This window comes from Lissotriton helveticus, chromosome 6, assembly GCF_964261635.1.
Source record: "Lissotriton helveticus chromosome 6, aLisHel1.1, whole genome shotgun sequence".
Taxonomy (NCBI): Eukaryota; Metazoa; Chordata; class Amphibia; order Caudata; family Salamandridae; genus Lissotriton; species Lissotriton helveticus.
Window position 1 is genome coordinate 1906378896 of NC_136067.1, and position 20278 is coordinate 1906399173.

Below are 20278 nucleotides of genomic sequence, written 5' to 3' on the forward strand. Positions count from 1 at the left end.
CACGTTATGTAGTTAATTTTGTAGTCTATGGCCCGCAGCACTAGCCCGCCGACTTCCACTCTCCCAAAGATGGCGCCCGTGGAAATGCACCCGAGTAAGAGATCCTGCTTCCCAAGTCAGCCCTAAATCGGCCGCCTGGAAATGCGAAAACCTCCGGGGAAAGTGAGTGCAGCAGGTAAGGAAAGAAGTGGGTTTTTTAAAAAGAATAACGCAATGAAGAAAAGCGTTCTCACACAGTGAAAATAGCTTTCCTCTGATTCACGGCTTTCCGCCTCAGGAATCTCTAGCGATGAGTGCTGGCGTTTCAGGCTCTATATGTAGTCTATGGCCCGCAGCACTAGCCCGCCGACCTCCACTCCCCCAAAGATGGCACTCGTGGAAATGCGCCCGAGTAAGAGATCCCGCGTCCCAAGTCAACCCTAAATCGGCCGCCTGGAAATGCGAAAACCCTTGGGGAAAGCGAGTGCAGCACTAGCCCGCCGACTTCCAATCTCCCAAAGATGGCGCCCGTCGAAATGCACCCGAGTAAGAGATCCCGCTTCCCAAGTCAGCCCTAAATCGGCCGCCTGGAAATGCGAAAACCTCCGGGGAAAGCGAGTGCAGCAGGTAAGGAAAGAAGTGGGTTTTTTAAAAAGAATAACGCAATGAAGAAAAGCGTTCTCACACAGTTAAAATAGCTTTCCTCTGATTCACGGCTTTCCGCCTCAGGAATCTCTGGCGATGAGTGCTGGCGTTTCTGGCTCTATATGTAGTCTATGGCCCGCAGCACTAGCCCGCCGACCTCCACTCCCCCAAAGATGGCACTCGTGGAAATGCGCCCGAGTAAGAGATCCCGCGTCCCAAGTCAGCCCTAAATCGGCCGCCTGGAAATGCGAAAACCCTTGGGGAAAGCGAGTGCAGCAGGTAAGGAAAGAAGTGTTTTTTTAAAAAAGAATAACACAATGAAAAAAAGCGTTCTCACACAGTTAAAATAGCGTTCCTCTGATTCACGGCTTTCCGCCTCAGGAATCTCTAGCGATGAGTGCTGGCGTTTCAGGCTCTATATGTAGTCTATGGCCCGCAGCACTAGCCCGCCGACCTCCACTCCCCCAAAGATGGCACTCGTGGAAATGCGCACGAGTAAGAGATCCCGCGTCCCAAGCCAGCCCTAAATCGGCCGCCTGGAAATGCGAAAACCCTTGGGGAAAGCGAGTGCAGCAGGTAAGGAAAGAAGTGGGTTTTTTAAAAAGATTTACACAATGAAGAAAAGCGTTCTCACACAGTTAAAATAGCGTTCCTCTGATTCCCGGCTTTTCGCCTCAGGAATCTCTAGCGATGAGTGCTGGCGTTTCAAGCTCTATATGTAGTCTATGGCCCGCAGCACTAGCCCGCCAACCTCCACTCCCCCAAAGATGGCGCCCGTAGAAATGCGCCCGAGTAAGAGATCCCGCGTACCAAGTCAGCCCTAAATCAACCACCTGGAAATGCGAAAAACCCCGGGGAATGCGAGTGCAGCAGGTAAGGAAAGAAGTGTTTTTTTTAAAAAGAATAACACAATGAAGAAAAGCGTTCTCACACAGTTAAAATAGCGTTCCTCTGATTCCCGGCTTTCCGCCTCAGGAATCTCTAGATGTTCAGTAATGCAATCCATTTTATTGCAAAATGTCCATTAACATGGGTTAGGCAGTTCGCTATTGGCAGGGCCCTGTTATTCCCTAGAAATACAAGGATGGTGGCTTGCACTGAACAGAAGAACACCATGCCTGTGTGTGTATGTTTTTTTATTTTTAAAGCAGCCTATGTGTATTAGTGGAACCCATGAAAATAAGTTTACATTTTGGGAACACTTCGGTGGGACCTGGAAGTAGTCCCTTGGACCTCTCCCTACATCCATCTCCTCGAGGTTGCGAACATCATACACAAATGGGAAGGGCAGTTTCAAAAGCACACCTTACGAGTCCTGTAAACTGGAAATAGCTCTAATATTTGGCGCATCTTTAATTTTGACTTGTCCAAAATATTCTATTCCTTGGGGGCATATTTATCAAGGTTTTGCGTCACTCATGCACCACACAAGGGAGCGCAAGGGGGACGCAAAACCTAAGTGAGACATCTTGAGTGACTTGATAAATATGGAGTAACGCATGGCAGTGCAAACCCCTGCCTGGCGTTACTCTGCCCCTGGGAGGCATCCCATGATTGGAGCTTGGCTGTTCCCACGCATACATCCATGGATTTTGGCGTATTCCCAGATTTACCAACACTGGTAAACCTGGGAATGTGTTAAAAAGCTACTCCTTTGCAGGAGAGGCGCCACAAAGAGAAATGGCTTTCGTTGTTTCCTTTTTCTAAGTGTGCTGCATTCTGCATCGCACTTAGAAAAAGCAAATGCTTCTGAGGATTATTTTTGATCAGAAAGGTGGTCGCTCCTGCAAAAAAACAATCCTGCCTAGAAAGCGGGCCAAGAGTGCCTGTGTTGGCTCTATGGAGTCAAAAGGGGGCCAGTGCCAGGAAAGGACAGGAATGTGCCGTATTCTTGCTCTTTCACAGTGCAGCAATGTGTCTTGCTGCACTTTGCTGCATGAATCTATACTAATATTGTAAAGAGAGAGCCCAAACATTTGAGGCGGGTAATCTCAGGAACCACAGCACCAATCACAACACCCAATACAGCATTGGAAAGGGCAGTTGCAGCAGAAGGACATAGGCTATACAGATGCCCACCATATACATTTGAAAGGTAAAAGAACCTTACCAGCAAAGTAGTCCCTTGTGGGCGTGGGCGCGGGCGGGGCGCGGCATGACGACAAAAGAAAAGCGTTCCTTAAACGTGTGCGTTGTGCTGGGGGCGTGTTCTGGGGGCGTGAACAAGGCCAATGGGAGCGGCAATTGCAATTGCGCGGCAGCAAGGGGTGTGGCCAATGGGCGCGAAAACCGGCAACAATCGCGCGGCACCCCCCCCCCCAAAAATAGCGTACCTTGAGGGCGTGTGGAAAACAAACGTGTGCGTTGGGCCAGGGGCGTGGCAAAGGCCAATGGGTGCGGCAATTGCGCGGGAGCAAGGGGCGTGGCCAATGGGCGCAGCAATTCCCGGGGCTTAGGCGGGGGCAGACGCGACTGATCGTGCCTGCGGGGACAATAACTGCACAGTATCCTGCGCGCTGTCAGCCAGTCAACTCTCTGCATAAAGGACCGTGCCTGCGGGGACACTAACTGCAGCGTCTCCTGCGCGCTGTCACACACTCAACTCTCTGCATAAACGAATTGACACCAGGCGCACAACATCAACCAGGGCTGGAGCCGGGCTCAGGCGGCGGATGACGCAACTAAGCGCGCCTGCTGGGACACTAACCTTTGAACTGACTGCACTTTCCCACACGCGCAGCGTCTCCAGTGCGCACTGTCACCCACTCAACTCTCTGCATCAACGACTTTACACCACAAGCACAACATCAAACAAAACTGGAGCCGGGCCTCAAGCGCGGTATGACGCGATTCAGCGTACCTGCGGGGACACGAAATTTACAACTGAATGCACTTTCACACCCGCTTACCTACGGAAGTGGAGTACATACACACTAGAGACATCTGCTAATTCTTCTTACTCTGAGGTACACACAGTATCTGCACACACATGCCTAACGATTGTGACACTTCATGCTAAAAAAGTTCTCTACCGCGATATTTTAAAATAAATTTCCCTTGCCTATTACACACATTGCACACATTCTATTTCATACCCAGACAACGTCGGGACGGGCTGCTAGTCTTTGATAAATGTGGCCCAGGGTATTTTTTCCATCACACAGATTGCTTCAGGTATAATCTGGAGTGGGGGATTTGTGTGAGCAAAAGAAGTCGGTAAGAACGAAAATCTATGAAGAATAGGTACTTTACACAAAGTCGTATTATTACTCCTAATATTACTCCCAGGAAACTACCACAGCGCACCTCCATTATTTCCCTGGCTGTAATCATGCACCATAATTCTGTGAAAGTTAGCATCAGGGCCTTAAAAAAGGGAAGCCACTCGTTATTTGCACATTGAAACATTTTTAATGATTAAGAAGATGGAATAAATGTAGACTATGTTTTAAAGTACATTCTAAACACAAAGTGATAGAGCATAACACAACAGAGCCATTTGATTACATGTACTTACTTGGCGTATGCCTTTTCTAGCAGGGATGGCCAGAATTCATTGTTGCTTCGAGGTTGAACTGACATGTAGCTGCCATTCACAAAAGGGAGTTTGTCGTCGATAACTACGTCCACCCAGTCTCCGTACTGCCAGAACTGGAAAACAGGAACAATTGGTCAGTAAAGTAATGTGAAAAAATTACATGAGAAAGTATTGAAATAGTAACTGTATGTAGTGCGTCCTCGTGCATCACAAATACTCAAGCAAGCATTATTCAAGCAGTTTGTGAGCAGAGGTCAGTTATCTGACACTGGACGTGGCAACCTTTTTGATGTAGTCAAGATTCCATGTATAGTTGCTTGTCTGTATAAAGATATAATGGGTTCGTTTTGCAATGCGTTGGGGCTTTACTAGGGATTTACAGTACACCCATAGTTTTTGAGGAAAAGCTGATCTACTAAGCTAACCAGACAGAACTTTGCATCGTAGTTGAACTTTTCCTACCGCCTGAACGAGTACAGAAATTGTGCGCTCCACGGTTTGTTGCCTGCATCGTTTTCTCCAGCTATAATCTAGTGCAAGCTGTGCTGGAACTGTATTTATAACAAAGACAAGCTGACTGCACACACCTTTAAATTACAACACAGACACAAAGAGATCCTACTCTCGCCATAGTCATGGCATTCATAAAGTTAATGGTTGATTCATAGGTCACATCACCAGTGAGATTGTTCATTCGTGAGGTCATCAGTTACATCAAGCATGGGGTCATGAACTCCGTATGTGGTACGAATTATGGTTTGTTGTGCATGGCAGGTGCTCAAGCTATGGTTTCAGAGCTGATCATAACTGGGGAATTTAGGTTTTTGATTTGATCTCATAAGTGCACTTTACCTGTAATTTTTAAGTGAAATTCATAGGTTATTTTAAAACATGCTGTAAGGAGCTACAGTCAAAGCCTAAAGAGTGCATTATTCACAAACATGGCATCTGACACCACGAGTGCATGGAGCACGTAGCCCACATTCAGCAGTAGGGTGAAAGAACACAAGCGGAGCGCTGTAGACTTTCCCTGTAGGCAGCACAGAATTCATGAGCAAGTGTGGACTGAGCTTGGCTTGCTTGGCTTCCTTTCCCCGGAGCACAGGTTTAGCACATTTAACAGTTAAGGGGCATGCGGGCCGCCCTGCAGGCTATAATCGTGACAATGGCTGCTCTTTCCGCAAGCACAAAGGTGAAGGCTTCTCGAGTGGACCACAATATACAAGAATATGCAACTTCCTCATTCTGTATACTAAGCAAACACCCTCTCTGTGTCTGCATCAGTGGTGAACAATAACCTCCGCAAGTCCCGCAGTGCGGTTGTCCCCCAGACTTCAGGGGCCCCTTCCAGCACTGTGCACTGCTGGCGGACCCTTGGCCTGAGAGATCCTGACTGGGTCTGAAGCATGGCCACCCCCATGTACTTTGCAGGTGCAGTCCTCAAGTTTTGTTGCACCATTGGTCTGCATTTTTTATATTCTAGTGCGTGGCTACCAACAAACATTTCCACAGGAGCCTAAAAGCATGGTCTGTGGTGGACCGATGGCCACTTTCATGTCAGCAGAGTCGGGGTCAGATGAGAGGGCTGTGTGGTGCAGGAGTAATAGCTGCATTGATACAGTGAGCCTTATATTCAAGCATCCAGTCAACTTCAGGGCCAAATTTAGATCTTGTTAGATGGGTTGCGGCCTCACAATGGTGACAGATATCCCGTAAGCCGAAATATAAATCCCATAGGATATAATAGGATTTATATTTTGACGGATGGGATATCCATCACCATTGTGATGGAGTAAACCGTCTGCCAAGATCTAATGGCCCGACTAAGAGTTTGGCGGTTCTGGAGCAGGCCGCCACACCACCGCCTCAGGACCGCCAAACAGGGCCACCACCCACCTGCAAGATGAGTTATTCATGGTCTGGCGGGTGGACGTTGTGGTGGTCCAGCGGTAGTGCCTTTCAAAGCCACTTATGTATGCCTTTCAAAGGCACCGCCGCAGGACTACCACTGCGCGGTTCCAGCACAGCGTTGATTGTGAAGTCCATGCTGTGCTGGATCTGGGAGTGCAAGCACACGGGGGAAAAACATGTGCCCGCTGCATGTATCCCCTTGCATTGGGCACAAGGGGGCCGTTTCATAACCGTCAGCAGTTTCATGAAGGAAGAACCTCGATGACACAGCTGGCGGTCCTGAAACTCGTAATATGCACGCCGGTGCCGCAGCAGCACCACCAGCATATTGTGAGCCCCTGACCACCAGGGAACACTGTTGCAGCAGCACCACCAAAGTTGCAATATAGTGGTCTGACCGCCAGTGCAGAAGTGGCTGGACTGCCCGTGAGTCTGGTGGTCCTGGGGCCACCAGACTCATAATCAGGCCAAAAATCAGGCTCTCAGTGTCAGGAGGCGGATCTGAAACCGATTTTAGGTTGACATGTTTTTATGGGCAATTAACAAATGCTGGTAAGCATCATTTACAGCGTAAGGGAAAGGTTTACACTTCAAGGTAACAGGAAGCATGAAATTTAAAGGAGAGGGGAGAATGAAGGTTTAAGTGGTAAATAAAAATTACATATCCGAACGGACAGATGTAAATATTATAGGTATAATGTAAAAGAGGTTAAGGGAAACATTTTGATAAAGGGAAAAGAGGTAGAAGGAAGGGGATTTCCACTGTAAATAATAAAAGAGATGACAGAGATCTACTCTTAATTTACCGAAAATAGCCATAGATTAATACAAACATAATGTCATAAATATGAGCCAGCGAGACAAAAACCCCAAAAGACCCCATTTTATTAGTCAGTATTTGTAATGGTTATTGATTGTGGAGGGTTTACTACATTGACTATAAAAAAAACAAGTATTTGCAATGCAATCGGTCTCGCCTTTGCTACCTTGTATGTATTTATCTATGCAGCACATTAGCCTGGGTGCTGAAACATCTTCTGTTTTTTAACATGGAGGGAAAGTAAGCACCAAACTGCGTGACATGCCAGGTATCGGAACACATTGAGAGAAATATTGCATTTCAACAGGAAATGGTATAGTCCACAGCTCTGTCTTTAATATAAATCAGGCCCTTCGGTGGTCATATCACTGAAAATACAAGATTTGAAAACAATATTATTGTCTACGGGCGATCATTGAAGACATTTTCTATGGACTGGAATCTAGAGAATGCTAAAGTGATTCTGGTATTTTACTGACCTTTGCTGGTCGTTTTCTATCAAGAAAGTTAAACAGAGGCAGTTGAATAAGCAGCGATGAATTCTGGTATTTTACAGACCTCTACTGGTCGTTTTCTATCAAGACAGGTAAACAGGAAAGAAAAGTCCCTAAGCAGAAGAAGAAAAGTTCTAGGGCTGTTCTCAGGACGCCCACAAAGCACATACACGTATAAGTAAATACTGAAGTATATACAAGAGGTCTGAATGCTCAACCTAAAAATCAGCTTTGGTGGAGTCATCTTCTACTGTGAAGAGCTTAGCTTGCACCAAGAGCCTGAGTAACGTGTATGAAGTCTCTACACTTTATGGTTATATACAGTTTACATGAATACTCCTAATGAAGACTCCCTGGAACAAGCTTTACAGATCTGGTTTTAATACGTTTTAATAATGAAATAATTTTTAGAAAGACATTCAACACCATTGTTTGAATACATATATAGAATAATAATGGGTGAATCCCTGAGAAGGAGGCAGGGAATAGCTATGCTTCAAAAAATGGGGAAATGCAGAGCATGTCTTATAATGGGAAATTGGCTATATGAGTAATTCCCTAAGCATGAAATAAAACATGATAAAAACAGAGTAAAAATCGATACAAAAATGTAAACAATTCAAAATATATAAATAGAAAGTCAAGCTATCAACAAAAAACATTTTACATTACACAATAGATATATATAAAAAATAAGAATAAAGCGAGTCAACCTGTTGGCACGAAGCAGATAGACCAATGTATACAGATTTCAATTAAAATAAATAAAAACACTGGAAGCATTATGGTAAGGCACCTTAAATTTTTACCACACTGCTCAAAAAGTAACCCATACATACACATGAGCAAACATACCCCGTCCTTGAAAGGAAAAGCATAGCTGGTCTCACTTAAGTAAACGACTGCCCTGAGGAACCATCACACCCAGAGGGGCCTAAACAGCCACCTGCCCCACAACCCTTTAGGAAAACTAACCAGTGGGAGTAACACATTCATCCTCTACCTGGGTAAAAGATGTCAGTGATAAATGTTGTTCACCCAGGTTAGGTAAAGCTCCTGAGAGCTAACTGTCTGGATCAGGCAATAAGGTTTACAAGACTTAGGGGCTGATTACGATGTCGGTGGGACCAACACCGATATGCTGTCGGTGTCAGTCCCACCAACATCCATAACGCGGTCAGACTGCTGCAATATGGAGGGTCAGACTGCATTGCCCCAAGGACTGACTGACAGCTTCTGATGGGCTCGAGGAGCCAGTCGGACAGATCGCATCCCCCACAATGGAGACGGTGCCTTCTTAGGCATTGCTGTGGGCATTACAATCCACATTTCCACAAGCCATTTTACCTTGGTTCTTCTGACATAAAAAGCATGGCAGAAAGGCTTTTTTGGGGCCCCGAGCAGGGCCCCTGTTGCCCTCTGCTATGGGCCCCATAAAAATAGCCCTGCATTGTGTGACAGGCACGTATGGTTCCTGCCACAGAGTGCAGGGATGTTTACAAACATGCCTTTTGGCATAGGGGCTTGTGCGGCTGCCCTATTCCAAGTGGCAGCACAAACCTTAGTGCAAAGACTACCTGTCGGCCAGTCCTGTTCCCACAACAATAGCGGTCAGACACTCGTCTGGCCACCATCATAATAAGCCCCTAAATGCGCTCCCGGCTAGCCAATAACCACATAAGAAACTTTTGTTTAACCTACTGGTAGTTTTCTTTAGCGAACCCTTCAGGTGCGTAAAAAGGTTGGGAGACCTAAGGCTAAGATGTCAGGCTTTATATAATTCAGCCATTGGATAGCCTTATGGCTGTCTAAGGAAAAGCAATCCTAAATGATCATTCTATTCAATATGGGTTCATTCTTATACAAGATAGAAATCCAACTTAATAAAGGCTGAAGTTTGAGAAGGTCTGAGATATAACTAATGCTAAATACCTCCCTCATGGACCACAGATGTGGAAGATCCCGGTGAACACCTAGCAGCCACCTGAGGAACTTTTTCTGTTCCCGCTGTATCAGGTCACAATCCAGATACCCCAGAGGTCACTACCATAACTAACCACTGAGTCGCACAAGGATCAGGGCATTCGCGGGTTTCCTACCCACCCGTGAGCTGAAATCCATTACTGCTCCACACAGCCTGGTAAAAGCAGACTTCTTGGAATAACAGGGAGAACCCTAGGAAGATTTGTCTTCAAACAGGACACCCAGCTAATTGAAAGAGTCCACCTGGGCAAATCTGACTTTCTGACAAAAAGGATTCCTCAATTTAACAGGCTTTCTTTGGAGTTCTATAGTGCTGTGTGCAGCCTTTCACTTACTTCGGAGCAAAACATCAGCAGACAGCAAGTTTTATTTAAAAGAAAAGCGGTGATGGGGGACATGCGCACATTCAGGTACAACAGGACCCGCTGCCTGATATTCTGTGTTCATGGCACCTTCCAGTATGGTATTTCACTCAGAACAAGATTCTGTACAGTTCCATTTTTAGGAACTTCGTTAAGCACAGATGGTTGTGATCTCTGATTTCTCGATGGAGTCTGGCATAATGCTGGTTTCTGGAGGTATTTTAGGATGTTTTCTCTAAGACAACCGTGTGAACAGTGGAGAATACCTTGGCATTGATCCTGGCGTTGACAGGTAGTCGGTGAAAGAGTTTTAGAACAGGCTTTGCTCAGATCAGAAGTGATATTTTGCCTGGCTTTGGAGTCTTTACAACCTAGCAATGGGAACTTTGAAGTGGATGTGGCCTGTTAAGATGTTGTCTCAATAGATCAGGAAAGACATGACAAGGGCTCTTGCTATTTCCATACAATGGTCAGTTTGGGGCAGAGGACAGTCAAGCTAACAATAGCAGGGCCTTCATCTTGTTGCACAATGAAATTCTCATTCCTTTGGAAAAGAGTCCAGAGAAATGTGTCACTTTGCTCAAGAATGTCATAACATTTACCAGGGTTCCACTTAAGAGCAAGTCATGTGAGTGTCACTGAAAAAAAGAGGTAGCTAATGGCACAATCTTCCTTTCACCTCTGCCTTAGTATAATATGTATACCTTCTATAAATTAATCTATATATGTGACCTCACTAATGTTAATATATCCAGAAATTGGAAGACATTTTTCCAGGATCAAAGAAATTGGTGAATAAATATGCTGACGAGTGATTTAGGTTCTACATTGGAAAATAATGTTGATGAGGCAAGATGGCGGATGCATCTGCATCTGAGTGAGCAGCGTGGGATGCTTTCTCGCTGACGTTCGCTCCCACTCTCACCTGGCGGTTCCTCGATTCAATGTGAGGCACGTCTGATATCTGGATAACTGCTGTGCCCTCGGGAATGCTTCTGGATTTGTGCCGGTATTATCGCCGGGCTCCCCATATTGCTTGGCGTTTCCAGCGTCTCACAACCGAACGGTCCGTAAGTTGGGTCAGCGGGCAACGCTGGGCTGTGCTCGGCTCGCTTGGTTTGGAGGCGGCCCTTGGCTCTCACAGAGCAACAACACGGGCTGCTCGGAGGTGCCGCGAACGCCGAAACGGAATGGCGCCTAAAAATGCTAATAACCCACCCAAGGGACCAAAGCCAAAGACGCGCTCGACGACCGCCGCTTTGGAGGGGAACCCTGAGACTTTGGTGGTACAGGAGAGCGCCACGAACGCTGAGATTGCTGATATTGACTCACTTCGATATCGGAACCGTCAGCAGTTCCAGTAGCGGCTGCAGCAACAGATTAAACCAGCGGTACCGGAGCGGCGGGAGGCACGCCCAGAATCCCGGGAATGTTTAAAAATAAAAATTTAAACACAGCTAAAGGTAGGCCCCAATCTACAGAGGCTTTGCCCGCTCTTCAGTGCACTAATGAAAATTTAACCGCTGTTAACACTGTGACTGTTGTGAACCCAGAAAGTCAGTCAGGAGCTGAAATATCATTAAGGGAGGTCGGAGAGGGCCACCCAGGATTGGTACAACCTAGTATAACCTCTAAAAGACGCGGAGATGCAGAAAGTTTGGAAGGCTTGGCAATTATAGTGGCTGAACTTACTGAGTCGCTGGAAGTGATTGGAGATACAGAATCTATTGACTCCGCTGGCAATTTTTACTCAATGTCAGACTTATCAAATGCTCTGGATTCTGAGAGCCTGGACGGGGAGTGGAGGGAGGATAGGAGTGTGACTAATTCAATGAGCTCTGCACAGCTGGAGGATGAGGAGGAGGACGTCTCCCCAGCCAGGAGGGAAGAATGGGGGGCTGAGGCAAGTACGTTACGCAAAGTTGCAGAGAGCGATGGCAGGCTCCCTCTGGGGGTCAGGGAAGAAGCAGAAAATCAAGGCTCACCAATATTAGACCATTTTGCTGTATCTGATGAGGCAGTGATACAGCATAGCGAAGAAACGAAAGCGGAGAATCTTCGCACGCAAGGAGTGGTGCGAAGGCTTCAAAATAATGTTCGTCGAGTGGTTAAGACTTGTAATGAGATCGTGAGCAGGGTAGTAGAGGCAGAAGGAAGGATCTCTGCAATTGAAGATGAGATGGTTCAATATAAAACTCAGATTTCCTCCTTAGAGACATTACGCGATGATGTTAACTGTAATTTAGTAGATCTAGAAAATATTCCGGAAGGGAGTGAGGGAACTAATATCCGACAATACATTACGGAACTTTTTAAAGAAGCCTTTCCCGAACTAACCCAGTGACAGTGGGACATAGAATTACAAAGGGCTTACCGATTCCCCTGGAATTTCAGAGGGGTTACAAATGTCAAGCCAAGAGCTATATTAATTTGTTTGAATGATTTTCTTGCACGAGAAGCTCTGTATGACTTAACCTGGCCTGACCGCAAACGAAAGGGGAAAGGGCTTACATTTTTTTGTTCGTCCTGACTATTGCCAGGCAACGGTCCAGCAGAGATAGCAACTGCGTCAGCTTATACCCCTCTTCCAGGCTAAAGGGGCACAGGCATACCTTCTGAATCCCTCCAAGCTCAAGATAATACACAAGGAGAAAACACATTACATGCTCTCAAAGAAAACTGCTAAAGAGTTATTGGATCCTATTTAGTAAAATGTGTGTGAGATGCTTGTGTAACAAAATTATATAGATTGCCTTTTTCTTTCCCTCTTCTTCTTTTTTTTTACTGCTTTACTGCAAAAGTGTTTTTTACCTTGTGACTATTGCTTTGGTATCGTCAGGGGGTTGGGTGCGAATGGCGAGACGCATCATGCTTCTCTTTCCATCACCAAGAGGGACTTTACAGTCCCTTTGCCTTCTTTGAGTGGGATTCAGGGTGGGAATGGGAGGGTTGAGGGCGGGCACAGGAGGGGGTGTGGGGTGGGTAGGTGGTGGGGCAAGTAAGAGCAGAACAGTTTTTCTAAATATAAGAAACTGCTGCAATTTGTCAAGTAAACATTTCTCTACTGTGGAGGCTTACGTTCTTTTTGTAAGAGAGAAAACTGTATTTGTCGTTTCACTATTAAGAAATATTCTGAGTTATGATGATGGCTAAACTAAGAATTTGCTCCTGGAATATCTGTGGGATGAATGATAAAAAGAAAAGAGGAATAGCATCACAGATTCTTCAGGGTATTAGAATCGACATTTTGTGTTTACAAGAAACACATTTAATGTGGAATAATAGACATTGGCTTAATGATATGGGCATGGGCATAGTGGGTTGTACTAGGCAAGGGACCACTACAAGAGGGGTAGCAATCTTGAAAAAACGGGGGGCGGGGAGCTGTACACGGGTAAAAACTGACGCCTATGGAAGATGGGTGATATGTGAAATCTGTATAGGAGGCTCTCTATGGACTATTTGTTCTATTTATGGCTCTAATCTGGACCATCCAGAAATTTTAAACTACCTTAGCATTGAGCTTGCTGGATGGCCTGCTCCTTTAATATTATGTGGAGATTTTAATATTCACCTTGAGAGGCAGTTTTATATAACCAGCGATTAGGTATATCTAGGGAAAAAAAAGAAGGTATATAAAGCTGTGTGTGGGCTAGTGCAGGAATTTGGGTTATCGGATGTGGGTTATGCTAAAGGTATGGCTGGCCCTGGCTATACGTTTTTTTCAGCTCCTCACCAGAAGTTTGTTTGTCTGGATTATTTTTTCATTACCTCTAGGCTGCTTAAGAATGAGAGGTACGAGATTTTTCCTAAAATAATCTCTGATCATAATCCTATCTTATTGGAGATAAAATTGGAACGTAATTATACCCCTAAAGGAAATTCATGGTCGTTTGAACGAAAATTATCAGTGAGCCGCTATATATTGAACATATGGGAAAGTGGATAACTGAATTTTTGGAGTTTAATCGGGGATCCACATCAGTCCAAATGGTCTGGGATGCTTTTAAATCAGGGGTGCGCGGGGAGACGCTATCTTATTCAATTAACAACCAAAGAAAATATCGCGATCGATTAGCAGCTCATTTTGAGAAATTAAAGGAATGTGAATCTAAACTTGCAATAGCTCTCAGGTTATCTCAAGACATGGAACAAATAATGTCAGACTTGGCCATATATAAATCGAGGCTTTATGAGATCTTTGCTAAGAAATTAGCGGAACAGATAGCAGTTTATCGCACACAAATTTATGAGGTAGGGGAAAGTGCAGGTCACATTTTGTCCAAAAAGATTCAGCAAAAAACGGTTAGTAATTGTATTGATAGCATTCAAGATGACACAGGTCAAAGCCACGGAAAATCAGAGGTGTTTCGACAATATTACAGTAAATTGTTTAAGAATGAAATAATAGCTTATTCATCAGATTGCATTTTGAATTTCAGCAGTAATGTGAGAATACATAAAATAACTATGGAACAGGCTCTGCTCTTAGAGAAAGACATAACATGGGAAGAAATAGAAGCTGCTATTTTTTCTCTTGCTTTAGGAAAAGTTGTGGGGCCGGATGGCATTCCACTGGAATTTTTTTAGGATATTTCGTCAACTGTTAAAGGAAGACTTTTCAAGAAGCGCAAAAAGGCAATGCAGCGGAATCCTGGTGGCATTCAATAATTAAGGCCTTTCTGAAGAAAGATAAACCACCCTCCCTTCCGGCCTCTTATAGACCCATATCTTTAATTAATGCTGACAGCAAGATCTATTCAAAGATTGTAGCGTCTCGAATTTCAGGCATAATTTCATCTATTGTTTCTTGCTCTCAGCATGGCTTTATCCCCAATCGGGATACTACCGATCATATCCGTCGCTTGATCGCTTTAAAGGACTGGGCTCGGGCGACCAAGACTGCAATGGGAATTACCTGTTGGATGCCGAAAAGGTATTCGGTAGGGTAGCCTGGCCGTATTTATGGGATCTGCTTTCACAGAAGGGATTCGGACCAAGGATTATTTCCGCGTTGAAGGCCCTTTATGTTTCCCCAGTAGCTTCCGTCAAACTAGCTGGGCAGGAATCTGCTTTATTGTCCATCTTTCGAGGAACACGGCAGGGTTGTCCATGTTCCCCGTTATTATTTGCCCTATATATCGATATATTTTTAAATAAGCTAAATCGTGCTGAAGATATCTCACCAGTACAAGTCTCTCGTATGAATTATAGGACACTCGCGTATGCGGACGACATCGTCGTAGTAACGACAGACATTCAGAGGGCAGTTCCAATAATAGAGGATCTAGCAACTCAGTTTGGATCCTTTTCTGGATATGAGCTAAATATCTCTAAAACACAAATACTATGTGTAGGACAGGATCCTCCCGCTCAAATAAAAACTGTGACAGAAGCTATATATTTGGGTATTAAAAATACACCACCAGTCTCTATAATTCCAGAACTAAATTTAAATATGGCTTTAAAAAAAGTGAACTCCTCGTTGGAGAGAATAGATCATTTTCATCTTTCCTTACTCAGACGGGCCAATGTCTTAAAAATGCTGGTACTTCCTAAGTTTTTGTATATGTTTCGTGCTATTCCTTTGAAATTTCCCTCTAGTTCTTTTCAAAAGCTGGAAAGGATGTCAGCAAGATTTTTATAGGGTTATCGCCTCCAGAGAAGGGCACATAAAAATATGATACTGCCTAAGGATAGGGGAGGCTGGGGTATACCACACTTTCTCTTTTATTATTTGGCTTCTGTTTTACAGTTTATCATTCCGTTGGTAATCAGCGAATGGGCACGGATTGCATTGTGTCATTCTCCCTCTATCTACGAGTTTGCATTGGGGGAGGATTGTTGCGGATGTTTGGTTAAGGTAATAGAACCTAGTTATTTAAAAAAAAACAAATTCAAGATATTGAAATCAGCTTATACTGTCTGGAGAATAATTAAGCGACAACTAGGTATAGGGAAAATAAATCCTTATGTACCATTTGCTGCTCCAAGAATCCTTCCCCCAATTTTTCCGGATTCTGTAATGAATAGATGGCATATGAGTGGAATCCAGTTTTTGGGCGATGGTTTGAATAATGGTCATCTCGTTTCTTTCTCTGAATTACAAGATAAGTTTAAATTGCCAGGAAATGATTTTTTTAAGTACTTGCAGATCCACAGTTACTTTAACTCCTTGGGTGTGCAAGCGGAATCTCAACTGAAGAGAATCCCCCTGATTGATAGTATGTTTAGTAAAACATTGATAGGACATTACTATAAATTGATTCTTTTATCATGTCCAGATGATATAGAGATATACCAAAATAAATGGGCAACAAAGTTAGGCAGGGAGGTAATCAATATAGAGGAATCCATTAGCTTAGCAAATAAAATCTTGATTACAGGGAGATCACGCTCACAGCATTTTATGGCCTTATACGACCTCTATTACACTCCCTCTAAGATATCGAAATGGGGGACGACGGTGGGCACCTCGTGTAGCAGATGTGGGGAATTTGCAGCTGATGCATTACATATGTTTTTTTCATGCCCACAGCTGCCAAACTGGTTTTCTTCTATTGAGAATTTCTTGCTTGCACTCTTGGGTTCAACGGTTACTTTAACGGGGGAATTGGTATTAATTGGCGTAACTTCGGATATACTTCCTGAAGAGAGGAAAAGCTTTTTATTTATCTGTATGGCATTAATACGCGCTTGTATTACGTATGATTGGATTAGCCCAGCGCCTCCTTCCTTTGAGACATGGCGTGCCCGCCTATTAGCTACGTATAATATGGAAATTGCTATATATAGGACGAAAGGTAAAAAAAAAAAGGGCTATGGGTATGAAGATATGGGCACCAGTTACGGATTGGTTTAAAGACTAGGCTGCTTAGTCTCTCTTCTTTATCATCTACTGTATTATTCTTATTACTGCATTTTATATGTGTCTCTATGATTTGGCATTGTATTATGTGATTTAGCGAATTTAAAAGCTGTACTTGTGCATAAAACGGGTGAAAATTTTCAATAAAGATTATTAAAAAAAGACAAGGAAAATAATGTTGATTGGGAGCTGAAGTCAGAGTAGTCGAATGAAAGCTCAAAATCACATCTCACACCATGTGTTTTTCCTACTGCTGTGTTTTGTCCTCTTTCTCCTCAGATGTTTTTGAGAAATTAACATTTAAAAGGTGTTCAGGTTGGTCATGAAGAGGGTACATTGTAGAGATATCTTCACCTGCTAATTGGTGGATCCTCATGGATTCGCAAACTCAGGAAGGATTTGTGAAACCACTTCCAAAACTATAGGTACATTACTGGAAATGGGAGAATTTTTCCTGTCAATCTCTGCAGATTCGTGAATCCAGCTCTGCCTCATTCTGATTTGTTGATCATCAAAGAAAAATATATTTTAACTACACTACTCCAACTTGGTACACACATCGAACAATGTAGTGGGAAAAAGAAAAGGAGGGAATAAGAGGACAGGGTGAATACAATCTAATATGAAGCTCATGAGGGGGCCCCAAAAGGAACACATGATAGTGTTTTTTTATCATAGGATTTCTTAATTCTTTAACATTCCTGGGTCCTTTGATCTCTCCTGAACCCCAGGTTGGTTGGCTGCCATCTTGGGTTGGGTGAGATTGGCTGGCCAGAGACAAGTCCCTGCAGCTAACCCAACTTTACACAGCTGAAGGCTGTGCGCAAAAGGAATTGGCTGCCCGCAGTGGATTAGATACATGGCTTGGAAGGAGTTTGCCCAAGATCTTTGCTGTGGGTGTTGGCCACTCATGGAGGGTTGGCAGCAGGGTCTTACTGGAGGTCAGGCAGGCCCCGCAGCCAATCCTCTACTGCACAATGTTAAATGCTGTGTGCAGCTGAGGCTGACAACTGACAGGGTTTTGGGAGCAAAAGCTGGCAAAGGACAAGGCTGTGCAGCACACCTCTTCTGAGCCTGCCTGGTGTTTGCTGTCAAAAGAGAATTTGGTGCCCAAGCTGGACACAAGGACAGGGTCTATGTCCAATGTCTCCATTCGACATTGATGTAGGCTTTGCACAGCGGGGTTTAACCACCAGTAGAGTGTTGGGTGCAGGCAATGACCAGAGGCCTGTCACTGTTGTCCATGCACACAGGCTTTTTGCTGCAGGTGTTAGCCAACCACAGAGGGCTCAGAGTAAAGGCTTGCCGAAATCTGGGCCGTGCGGCCAACCACATTGCACATGGCTGATGGCCAGGAAGATAGGTTCTTGTTGTCAACCCTGCAGAACACAGCTATGTGCAGTGGGTTGTCTATACAGAGAGTGTTGGGTGTATTGGTGAAGGCCATGCACTGTAGTTTGTTTCCATCCTATAAAAGGACAAAGCTGTGCATCCATGGAGATTTAGGCACAGGGCCTTGTCACAGAAATCTGTTTCACTAAGGTTAAAGCCATGACCATTTCATTTAGTGTGCATGTTATGATTTGCATGGCTACTGCATGAGCTATAGATTGTGCTCCTAACCTTGATTGTGCTCCTAACCTTAACTTGACAATTTCAGTTCTTTTTAGTTTTAATTCATGCCCATAGCTGCACTTTAACTGCTGTTTTGCAGATGAATTTCAACATTTTTAAAAAAACATTAGCTGGGGTGTTTTAACCAAAATTAACCATAATGTTGCTTTAAGGTTTGATTGTTATCAAGAAATAGATATTGAAAGCGCATTGTTTGTTATACAGGGTGCTCCATTGGGTTTAGAGAACGATATCCTTCTCTGTCTTGCTCTAAAAAGAGCAAAACCTGTGTTGGGGCTGCTCTTATTCATTCAATGTTGGCTTGGGTGACATTTTGTCATTCCAGAGATGTAATTCAGTACCTTGAATGGTACAAAGGTTTTGTCATGTTTCAGCTTGACAAGTGGTAGATTTGGGGGTCTCTAGTTGGCACAGGTAGGTACTTGTAACAAATAGGGATCCTTGCCTCTAGTCAGGGTAATGGGGTACACTCCTAAAATAACCCCTGCTCAGCCCCTTGGTAGCTTGGCATGAGCAGACAGGCTTATCTCAGAGGCAGTGTGTAAAGCCTTTGTGAACACACACAGTAATCAAGTGACAACACTACAAATGGACACCACACAGTTGTATATTAAAAATAAGAATTTTTTATATAGACTTAACACAAGACCACAAACGACAAACATCCACAATACTATACTTAGAATGGTAATTTTAGCCTAGTTCTGTTCAGTTCTTAAAATGCGAACACTTTAAGTCAAGGTACATTTCAATGCGGGATGCTTTCACAACTAACAACGATGGAAATGCGGCAAAGTTTCGGTGCAAAGAAATAAAGACGTGAAGATCTTCCAGATGCGTCAGCTGCAGCGGCAACACCCTGGTTCAGCGATGCGCCGGCAGCAGCAGCGACAACGACATGCTTCTTCCTCGGTGCGAGACACTTCTCTGGATGCGGTGCAATGCGTCAGCTACAGCGACGACATCCTTGTTCAGAAATGCAGCGGCTGCGACGGCGACATGCTTCTTCTTCGGTGCGAGACGCTTCTGTGGATGCGGTGCAATGCGTCAGCTACAGAGACGACATCCTTGTTCAGAAATGCAGCGGCTGCGACGACGACATGCTTCTTCTTCGGTGCGAGGTGCTTCTCTCAATGTGGTGCAATGCGTCAGCTACAGCGACAACACCCTTGTTCAGAGATGCAGCGGCTGCAACGGCGAAACACTTCTACCTCTTGAGTCGCACGTCCAGCTCCTTGTGATACGCAGTCCCTCAGAAGGCCCAAAACAGCAGCAGGCACTTCCCAAGGAACTCTGGGGAGCTGGGGGTTGAAGTCTGTTGTCCCTGAGACTTCAGCAGGAGGCAAGCTCTGTTCCAAGCCCTTGGAGATCCTTCACAAGTTGTAAATAAAGCACACAAAGTTCTTTCTCCTTTCTTTGGCAGTCAGGCAACTGCTGCAGGCCAATTCCCCAAGCAGCACTTCAGCTTAGGGATAGTCTCTCCTCAGTTTCTTGGGGTTCCTCTCCTCAGCAATGGTTTCTTCTTGTAGTCCAAAAGTGATCTAATTTCTTGGGATCAGGGTCCCAATATTTATACCCCAAAATCCTTTGTCCTCAGAGGGCAGAGGGGCCTTTGCCCAGTCCAAACCAGTTCTGGAGCACTCTGTTTACATGACTCCTTCTTTCCTTTCACAGTGCAGGGCAGAAACATCAGACGCCCCACAGGAGGTGGAGCCAGCATTGTGGAGGGAAAGCACAGCCCTGGAGCACTTTGTTGACATGATTCCTTCTCTCCTTTCACAGTGCAGGGCAGAGACATCAGATGCACCACAGGGGGTGGAGCGAGCACTGTGGGGGGCAGCCACTGTCCGATTCGGGTCCCAGGTGCAACTCCTCCCTCACATCTAGATGCAGATCTCTCTATTCACCACTGGGCTGACTCATTCTGTCTCCTGGAATCCCCAGCCCTGTCACTAAAACTCCAGTCAAGGAATACACAACCTAGCAGAGGCAGGCCTGGATAGTTAGAAAAGAAAATACCTACTTTCTAAAAGTGGTATTTTC

General features: G+C 44.8%; 1 protein-coding gene across 1 annotated transcript in view; it reads right to left on the reverse strand.

The window, feature by feature from the left end:
• Window positions 1-20278, reverse strand: part of LOC144762928 (calpain-13-like) — a 441560-nt gene that overhangs the window by 263577 nt on the left and 157705 nt on the right. Inside the window, exon 4 of the mRNA XM_078648230.1 lies at window positions 4142-4275. Within this exon, the coding sequence (XP_078504356.1) occupies window positions 4142-4275 (134 nt within the window). The remainder of the gene's footprint in view (window positions 1-4141; window positions 4276-20278) is intronic.